Source organism: Tinamus guttatus, unplaced genomic scaffold (assembly GCF_059628265.1).
Source record: "Tinamus guttatus ecotype Peru unplaced genomic scaffold, ASM5962826v1 Tinamus_guttatus_pri_ptg000133l, whole genome shotgun sequence".
Taxonomy (NCBI): domain Eukaryota; kingdom Metazoa; phylum Chordata; class Aves; order Tinamiformes; family Tinamidae; genus Tinamus; species Tinamus guttatus.
The window spans coordinates 3,407,155-3,417,103 of NW_028288667.1; the positions used below are offsets into that span (position 1 = coordinate 3,407,155).

Consider the following 9,949-nt stretch of genomic DNA (forward strand, 5'->3'; position numbering starts at 1 on the left):
CAAGGAGTGTTTGAAGGGAGGGACAGCTTGCTCAGGAGTAATATAGAAAACTTTGATATACTTTGAGAAACAAGAAGAAAAGGGACTTCAGGTAGTACTGGTGAACAGTGGGCATTTAAAGATGAATTTGGCTCAGGGCTTTTACACTGCTCTCCACTCAGTACTATTAATTCTCAGAGTTGAGCAAGGGTCAATTTTCACTGTGAAAATTCAGTCAGTGGTCAGTTTGACTCTAAAGAAAGCCAAGAACAAGTTAAAAATATATATATTTCAAAATCCATGATTTGGGGGCTTTTCTGGTTTGTTGCTTCTGCCAGAAGGAGTCAATGCTGTGTTTTTGGAGCATGAGAACAAGGACCCTCCTGTGCTCAGCGAGCCTGCGAGCTCTGCCCATAAATGCATTTTCTTCCTTGCTTTGTCCCATCCTTTTTCAATGTGAGTTGAAGTGACAATGGTCCCCCGCAAACCACCTCCAGATATCTTATACCTAATGAAAAACCTCAGAAAAGATATCTACCCTCCAAGAGCAAAAGTCCTCTCTCCGAAATGTTATTCTTACAGTAAAACTATGATTTTTGCAAAACATGGGTTATATTTATCTTAATGAAAAATACACATTTTCCCTGTGCTCTCTCTTAATCACAAAGCAATGGAGAATAGAGGATATTCTATGGATTTCTTTTTCCAGAAAAAGACTGTTGATTAAAAAAAAAAAAAAAAGGTTGAAAATCAGTTTGTTAGAACTTTGCTTCATAAGCACAAATAAGAATAAATCACTTATTTCCTCATTGTTGGTGACTCACAAGCAGGTATCATTACTAATATTGAAACTTTCTGCCCCTTCTATTTAGCCTGTTCATTCTTCTAAAAAACATATGCTCAGGTTAGAGCTGGTCAGGGATTCTAAATGCTGATTTTTTTTCCTAAATGCTGCTAAAGGTACTGATAGAAAGGTGCAAGTTTTGAGAACTTTTTGGGCACAGTTTTCATCTTAGGAAGAGAGGATTTTTGATGACTCATGCCTATGCGGATGTGGTTTTGACCAAAACCACATATCAATCAATCAAATGATCAATCTATCTACCTATTTGCCTTTAGTATATATATTATTATATATCTAAACAGTATTTTATAGATACAAATAAAATAAACGGACATTATACCAGAGAATGAATAAACCTGCTGTGCATTTGAGTTCTTGGCATCTTTACAGTGCCTTACAGGCAAAGACATGGAAGACTGACACCGGAGCCCCTTTGCTAAGATGTATTTAATTGCTAATAGAGAGTGAAGCAGCTCAAATAAGAGCACTAAAGATATTCTGCCCTGGCGTAATCGATAGCCCTGTTCTGAGGGCGCCTGTCTGTGACAGAGGAGATAGATTCAGCTCCCGCATCCCCAAGCAGAGCATCCTTCCTGTGTGAAGTGATTAGCAGATTATCAGGCTATCAGTTAGCACGTTGGGGTTTTCCCAGTTTTTTCTCCGTGGGGAAGGAAATTTTGAGATTGCTCTTAAATTTTTAAAGTAGCAAGGCAGAAATGCCCTTGGTGTTTGGATGAGCAGCCGTTGCTGAAGCTGAAGGAGGGGCAGCTTTGGGAACCCCGTGATCCATGGACTGTTTTGCAGATGATCACGGTGCAAAGTCAGGCTACAGCAGCTGTGAGTCTGTGATTCAATTTGGAGGCAGAAATCCAGTGTAGTGGCTGGATTTGTGCTGTGTGTTTTATTTGACCTCCATCATTTTTCTTGTAGCATTTCTACCGCACTAACGCTAGAGATAATTGTGTGCAACTACAATAACAGTAGTGACAAAAGCAATATTTCCCAGGCTTATGCACACATTTGGCCACCTGTACTACCTTGTGCTGGACAGCCATGTGTTTTGCTTTTATATTCAGGGCCAGCCTCATGGAAAGCAACATAAGTATTAAAGTATGGGGAGGTTTCAGGCGTGCACCTTATCCCCATGTGCTGCCCAGATGCTGGTTTCCAATCTCAGGCTGGGATAGCCTTCAGAAGGTCTATGCATTACTCCCGAGGAGGGATTTCTTGGCACATATGGTTAAAAGAAACCAGAATAAAGCCCCATGCTTCAAGGGGTATAAAATAAAATTTAAAAAGCAGACTTAAGAAGATGGCATCTTTCCGGCAGACCTTTGCACATGCAAATGCTGCATCCAGTGTTTCTGCTTTCCACCTTTTGGAGTGCTAACAAGGCACCTTCCCACGCGGGTCTTTGACCTTGTGAGAGCTCCTGCCCTGGCATCGTCCTGAGCAAGAGGGGGACAACCCAGCCCAGCTCCCCTCATCCCCTGGTGCTTGCTGGCCCTTTGGAGGATGCTTGGTATTCTCTGGAAGCCACCTCAGCCTGCAGACAGGAGATGAAGTTGTTTTGAAAGAGCAGATGAATGTCGTCAGAGGTGTATTAATGAGAGCAAGTGTCCACACGCCCATGCAGGGAGTATAGGCAATAACCACCAGAATGAGAAATGCTAACGGGTATCAGACTTCATGAAATAGTGGGAATAACTGTGGGTGATTTTCAAAACTCGGATATCAATTACTGGGGAAATATGAAAAAGGAAGAAGAAGTGGAGGAATGAGGGTGGGTAGAAGATTTATGATTTATGTCAAAGCTATTTGTGTTGCAAGGCAACAATAATGTCAAGAGGAGAAAACAGTCATAAAGTGCCTTTGGGAGATATATAGCTCGTGCGGAATCATAGTCTGCAGCCTGAATCCACGAATCCCAAAGTACATTTGTATCTTTTTGCCTAATGCCCTCACACAAGTACATAGGAGGGACAGGTACTGAGCTTAATTTCAGCCCGCCGCATCCAAGACTTGTTCAGACTTAGACTATCTGCAGTGATGTCTTCAGGATATATCTCTAAAGCCTATATTAAGCCTTAGGACCTGCAGGGTGTATTGGAGCAGGGAGGACTCCCTTTGTCCTGTGCTTTGAGATAAAAACACACACACACAGTCAGCTCTAATGGAACCAAACACAGCTGTTTGTTAGGATACAGCAATACCCCATACTCCAACCTGGGAATGCTACAGGCCGCTCTCACCTTTCCAGCCTAGCTAGCTGTTCAGAGGGGCTCCTCAGGCATTTCCACTAAAGAATCAGGGGAAATAACTGGTCCATGCAAAGGACTGGAAGTCATTTGAGGCTGTGAGTGAGACTTCCAAGAGGTGTCATAGGAAAAAGGAGCTCAAGAGCTTCAGGAATGTTACGGGGTGTGGGGGCTTAACTCCATCGGGTGATTATAAGACTTTTTATTAGAGGAAAAATGAATTTTGTGAGTGTTTACAGGCTAGTTAAGGTACACGGATAGCTTTCTTTTGCCTTCATTTTTATATTGCTTTGTATGCATTCAGAAAATGAAATTTCCACATATTTTAACACTTGAAAGATCAATTGCAAGCACATTAGGGTAGGAAATAAATAGCCTCTTCTTCATTTTGCTTTTACTCTTAGCAAGACAGAAACAAGTAATTAATTAGATTTCATCCTGTTTATGTCTTTGTTGCCAGCTCTAATCTTAACATCTAATAAAAGACCAAAACAAATGGCTTCGTGTTTTTTTTCTCTATCCCATTAAGAAAAGAACAGAGCTGATGATAAGGTAGCCCAGTGAATCCAAGTATCTATGCTGTGTTGAGAGAGGTTGAGTCACAGTCAACTAATTTTATAGCATAGCCGTAGTTGATTATAGAGCAAATAATTGGACGAAAGGGACAAAGAATACTATTAAAAATAATCTCTGAAAGATGTTTGTGAATCTGGGTGCTCCAGTACCTGGTCTAAATCAACAAATAAAGTATCTGGTTAAGGCAGTGAGATCTCATAAAGTTACTACAAAAGAAGGTGTTCCTTTAGCCAGAAATGTTATATTATTAAGTTAATTTACCATTAAAGTTTGTTATAGTGCTATTAACTTTGGCGAACCCTTCCCTCAAGTTCGTGTGATTGTCTAGATGCCGTCTGCAAACCTTTCTTTTCTGAGAAGAGTGTACACAAACTAAATGCAAAATTATCGTCCACTTAAAAAATGGGGAAGAAGGACTGTGGCTCTGGGAAAAGAAGTGTTTTGCTATTTCTTATTAGCAGAAGAGGGAAAATTGTGGTATCTACCAGTCCATGGGACATGCAAGAGCTACTGAGCTGATGAGGCATTAGCGAGACACTACGTGAGGGACCACTTACTGAAACTGTCAACACACAGAGCTGTCAAGGGACAGTTGAGTTGTAAAATGCTCCAGCTACCACGGGAGATGCATTACATTATTGTGGTATGCAGATAAATTGCTATCCAGCTCGTGGAAGCCGCTTTGTGAACAAAATAGAAGAATAAGATAAACTTGCTTTCAATCGATGAATTAATGTAAAACCAGCAAAAGGAGTGGAGCAGACTGCTACAATCTCTCAAATATATTAGGCAATCAATTTTTTTTTCCCTTTCAAAATGCGGAATATTCCCAAGTGGCTCCCAGTAGATGCCATGCAGAGTGAATACAGCAATCAAAGTAATAGACGTCAGAATAATCAAAGTAATATGTGTCAGAAAGAACCAAATGAGTACATACATTCATTAAGTAAATCTCCTAAGAGCTTAACACACAAAGCTCTTTCCAGAAAAGCTGTACAAACAATCCCATGCATTAGCACATGGTTTCACTGGTGTTTCAAAGTCAGATGAAAAATATTTTGGATTTCATGAAAAATATAAATAGCCTCTAGTTAGGGCAAAACACACAGTGTAGCAGCCACAATGAAACCAATAAAGGTCATAACTGCAGTTAAACTGAACTACTTCGAACTAAAACTTAATAAACATGCAGCAAGTAACATATGCTGCCAACCAAATGTTATTGATTATATGCGTTTTTATAGTGAACTGGGCACCAGCAGCAGTCAGTACTAAATCTCCACCTGCAAAGTGGCAAGACAGATACTTTATCCATGAGCAAAGTAGCCAAAAAGGCAAAACAAAACCCCAGGCATGTCCAAAGTTACTAACTTATAGACAAAATTTAAAAAATCTACAGTCTGACTGCCTAGAGAAAATTTACCAACAAATTCTTTATTTAAAGAAATACAGACCAAACACAGCCAAAAAAATACTAAATGACATTTCTCACAATATCCTCAGGATTGTGAACAGCTTGGTCACAAAAACATTTAAGGAAAAGTGTTGGAAATGAAGAGTCGAATCCAAAGCCAGCTAATACAAGCAAGAATATTTTATTTTAGACAGCAGATGTGGCCTAAAAAGAAGTAGGAGAAATGGCAAAAAAAAAAAAACCCTTCAGTCTCTAATGCAATCAGTGCAGGAATGATCCTTCTTCAACGTATTGGTATGATAAAGTACATTGCACATTTTAGAAATGATTATATCCTTTTCTAATGTAAATCAAGGGCAATTTGGGGGAAACTTCAATTTTTGGCAAGGTGAAAAGTGACAAGCTGTTTGAAACCCAGTGTCATTTTTTCTTTATCGATCTCCTGAATCTGAGTGCGCGGCCACTTGACCTTAGAGTTCCTGAGCAAGATGAGAAAAGGTTGGACATTTCTTTATGCTCCTATATCCTGCCCTGGTCTGGTCGTGCATTTATGTTTTGCTGTGGTTACCAGGGCTGGGGTGGCTCATGAGCCTTCGTCTCTGCCCAAGGATTTTGGTGTGACCTTGAGCTGGCCACTTCATGTCTCTATCCCATCTGTAAGCCAGAATGATGATGTTTCCTCTCCACTGCAATTTGTCTTGTCAATTTAGGAACAAACACTGATTTGTCTTGAGTACTTGCAACTCTTATTGATTGCAAAGGAAGCTGAATGTATACAGTGCCTCTTAGGATTTAGCATTTGGAGACAAAATGACTTTGAGGAACTGGACTATTAAAGCAAATATTTTGGCCCCAAATGTCCTCTACTGCATCTAATAAAGTGATCCTCAACTTTAGTATGGGGCAGAGTAATAAATAGCTGCTGAGAAGTTTAAACAAGATACACATTTGTGTTCAAAGGGACATAGGCGAACCCTGAGAGAGGCAGCAGGAAGAGAGCCCTCTCGTACCAAACGTATTTTGTAAGCTTGTATAACCTTGCAAATAATGATTAAATGTCATCAGAATGTTGAAAGGCAAATGAGCGAGAGAAAAATTGTTTGCCTACCAAATTTCAAAGCCCTGAAATCCAGTAATGACATATTGATGCTGCTCAAAAATGTCAGAAACGCTACTAGGAGAAGGACATTCCCCTCTTCCTCAGACTGTAAAAGCTCCACCATTTGTGCATTCCTAATAAAGGAATTATTTCTGCAGCAAGGACAAGCTTGTTCTTTTTCAGATAAGAAGGGAAAAGAATGGAAAAGTTATCAGCAAACAGAAATCACTGTACAACCCTAACTACAGGCTTTGCTTTGACTGTATGTGATCAGATAAGATCCAGTTTCACTCTCAGTCTGAACAATGCAAGCTGGATTAATTCCAGCCGATGGAATTAATGCCAATTAATGATGCCAGTGGAGCTACATTGTGTTGATTACAGTTTAAATAAGAAAGAAATAAAATATTAACCCAGAGACAAAATTTGATTGCTAAAAGCAGTATCAGAAGAGCAGGATGCTGTAAAGATTATTAGTGTGGTCTGCCTTTGTCAGTTGTTCTTGTTTATTTGCCATGGCTGGAACGTCTGGATCTTCTTTCTGTAAGAGAGTGCCCTGCACTACTTGTTTGTCCGGGGCTATAAACATCTGTGGGACTTTCCTCAGCAGTGAGGACCCAGAGCCGGAATAATCCCCAGTGAAATTGCTAAAGTCCCTGGAATGTCCCAGACCAAAACGCGCTCATGGCCCCAGAGCTTGAGCCCTGCAAGCTGTTAGCAGGCTGCAGAACGGGGACCGTGCGACCACAGTGGGATCTGCAGCCCGCAGAGCCAACGGGTTCCTCTGGGCACCACAGGATGGAGAGGGGTGGGTGGCCACTGGGGACAGCACTGGCATCTACCTGGGGAGGTGGGAAGGCTCCCCAGTAGAAATGAATTTAAAATACCGATAGGGAAGGGTTTTTTGGATTCACATAGATTTTGCTTAAAGCATGTGAAGTTCATGGACTTTTGGTATTTCTGCTTGGATTTTATAGTGGAATCTCAAAAACGAGACCCTGGGTTCCGTGAGAGTGGCATGCAATGCACATTGCGTACTCCTTGGCCCTACATCAACTCATCCAGTGAAAGCAAAAACAGGGTTTAAACCATAAAATTACAAGAGGTGCTGGGTAGTCTTTATTCTGCTAGAATATTCTCATTCGCTTTACTAAATTAAATCCCGGAGATCTGGGTCTTTGGGAAGTCCAGCAGTGACTTCCCAGGCCTCTTTCTTCTGCTCACCCTGCACCTCAGAATAGACTCGCATCTGTCATAGGTGTTGAGAGTTGAGGAAAATCCACAGGAATGACTTTACAAACAGTGGTTTGTGTCGGGTTTTGCTCTATCCTTAGCACCATGCAGTGGGGTCCAGGGGACTTCAGGGGCTTCCAGGGAGGGCTGTAGCTCTGCACAGAGCTCACACCAAAATGCACAACCTTTTTTATGCTGTGCAATGGACAGACTTCAGGCAGAAGGAAGCAATTCCATCCTGGTGCTGAAGCAACCGACTGCTTTAAGATAAATACTTTTGTCTACAATGCATCTATTAAAAAAAAATTAAAAATAGCTATTGTCATTTTCTTGTGATTGACTTATTTAGAGAATTTCATGCAAGGAAAGTCTGACAAGCTCTGTGTTGTGTTAGCCCGCCCACACCTATGATTCACTGAGTTGCTTTGCTTAATCTTCTACCACAGAGCAGCTATGGACACTGTGGTAACCCTTTCATGTTCCCCAGGCACAAGAAATGATGTAAAACACCCCAAATAATGAGAGGAGTAGCAGGCACTAGGAGCCTCGTTCCCTAAAATATGACCATGGAAGATGATCAGGAAAGTTCTTCTTTGCTCTTTAAAGGACTTTTCCACCCCCTTCTCCTTAATGAGGCATCTGCAAAAAGCTGTTTGGTCAGACGTTCCTTGTTCACAGCTAAATTCTTGTGGGATTAGTAGATTTGTTATACTCAGAGCATAAAAGTAAACAGCATATGGCTTTTTAAATATCCTTATACTGTCACATCGCAATCTGTCAGAATGGAAACTTTTCTTTTGAGCAGTTTCCTTTAGTTGGAGTTTGCACTACTTAAAAAAATAAAAAATAAAAAGCAAGTTTTAAGAATTCTTCTGAATCATCTGAGAGACAACAAGCTAGTTCTTAATTCTTGGTCTGCATCCCCAGTTTAGAAAAATATGCCTTTGGATATTACCTTCAGTAATGCAAATACAGTGGAAAAACAGTTACTTTGTTACTAGGAGCTAAAAGGTCATTTCCCCTTGATGAAAAGCTTGTTCTATCAGATAAGTAGCTGCTACACTCCATAAAACTGGCAAGCCTTCAAAAGGTTTTAGAAATTAAAGGCATAGTTTTCAGATAAAGGGGATAAAGTCGTTTGCCTTGTGCTTGGTCCTGCAAACCTTTTGGGGTGACCCCTTGATATTAAAATGGAAGAGCACTTTAAATTGTTTTATCTTCAGGCAGCTAACGAGTGCTGGCTGACAGTTCCTTAACACTAGTCGAAACTCCACTCTAATTAAATTTTGTAAAATATTGCAATGTATTTCCATTAAGGGGGAGTGCCACCACATAGTTTACTTAGGCTATAACCATAATCACTCACAGTGCTACCTTTTGGTCGTATGGCTTTTCCCATTATTTTTTTACCCTGCTTTTATTAGCTGAATTATGTCTAACATGATTTTCTCCGTATCCCTGCAGTGGATTAATAAAGCTCTGTAAACAAATTACATATGTAAAATCTACGTGCTCTTTGAATCCTGTGCTGGAGTGGAACAAGACTTGCATTTAATATGTACAGTAGGAGAAAAATTACTCTTGAACCTTTTACTGCCAGAGACTATATAACTGTATTATTATATGTGTAATTAACTGATCTATAACACTGCCCTAATGTATGGTGTATATGGTGAATGTATATGAGGAATAGATTCTTATTTTAAAGCTTTTTCTTCCTTTACGGCTTGTTTCATATATTCCATTTATAGGAAAATGATATGAATATTCCTTAAATCACTTGAAATTTTCTAGTAGAAAGTAAGACTCTTCAGAGGTTTGCAATTTCTCCAGCTAAATGAGAAAGAAAAAAGTCAAACAAAACCCTCTAATGGGCAATAAGCCTAGTGTCCTGCAAGCATGGGTGGTTATCGCTGTGAGCTTTCACGCTGTCTTATAAGTTGTTTATTTTAACCTTACTTCCATTCGGTTTTGGATACCCTTGCTAATAATAGCCCTCTGTTATTCTAACCCCCACTCAAAAGTGAATGAAAACAAGATCATCTCCATATCAAATGCACATGAACTCTATCCCTACCAGTGACTAATAATTTAAAGTACTGATTTCTTACCGAGCGGAGCAGACTCCGGGCTGATGGGCAGCACGGGGATGCAGCAGAGGAGGGCGACAAGCGCGAGATGCTGGTGGGACAGCGGGGGCTGCCGCATGGTGTCCAGGAGATGCTTTATCCAGACATCTGCAGCTCCTTAAAAGTTAGCTTTGGAAGTACTAAACTCTTGCAGGAAAAGACATCTGCCTGCCTGCCTGCCTTGATTTTCCTTTTTTTTTTTTTTTCTCCTTTTCAGTCCAGGCCCTTGGAGAGGGCTGAACGTGTCATCAATCCCCAACTTCCCAAGAGGAAAGCCCTGCGGTTACAGCCCCCCAGCACTCAGGGATGAGCCGGGAGCACGTGGCCTCGCAGCTGCTTGTGCGGCAGCTGCTGGTGACACCCGGGTCCACACACCCCCGCAACAGGCAGACGCACACCCGCACCGGGCAACAACCG

General features: G+C 40.9%; 1 protein-coding gene across 1 annotated transcript in view; it reads right to left on the minus strand.

The window, feature by feature from the left end:
• Positions 1 to 9,611, minus strand: part of LOC104569999 (von Willebrand factor D and EGF domain-containing protein) — a 160,654-nt gene extending 151,043 nt beyond the window's left edge. Inside the window, exon 1 of the mRNA XM_088521813.1 lies at positions 9,515 to 9,611. Within this exon, the coding sequence (XP_088377939.1) occupies positions 9,515 to 9,611 (97 nt within the window). The remainder of the gene's footprint in view (positions 1 to 9,514) is intronic.
• Positions 9,612 to 9,949: the final 338 nt, after the last annotated feature.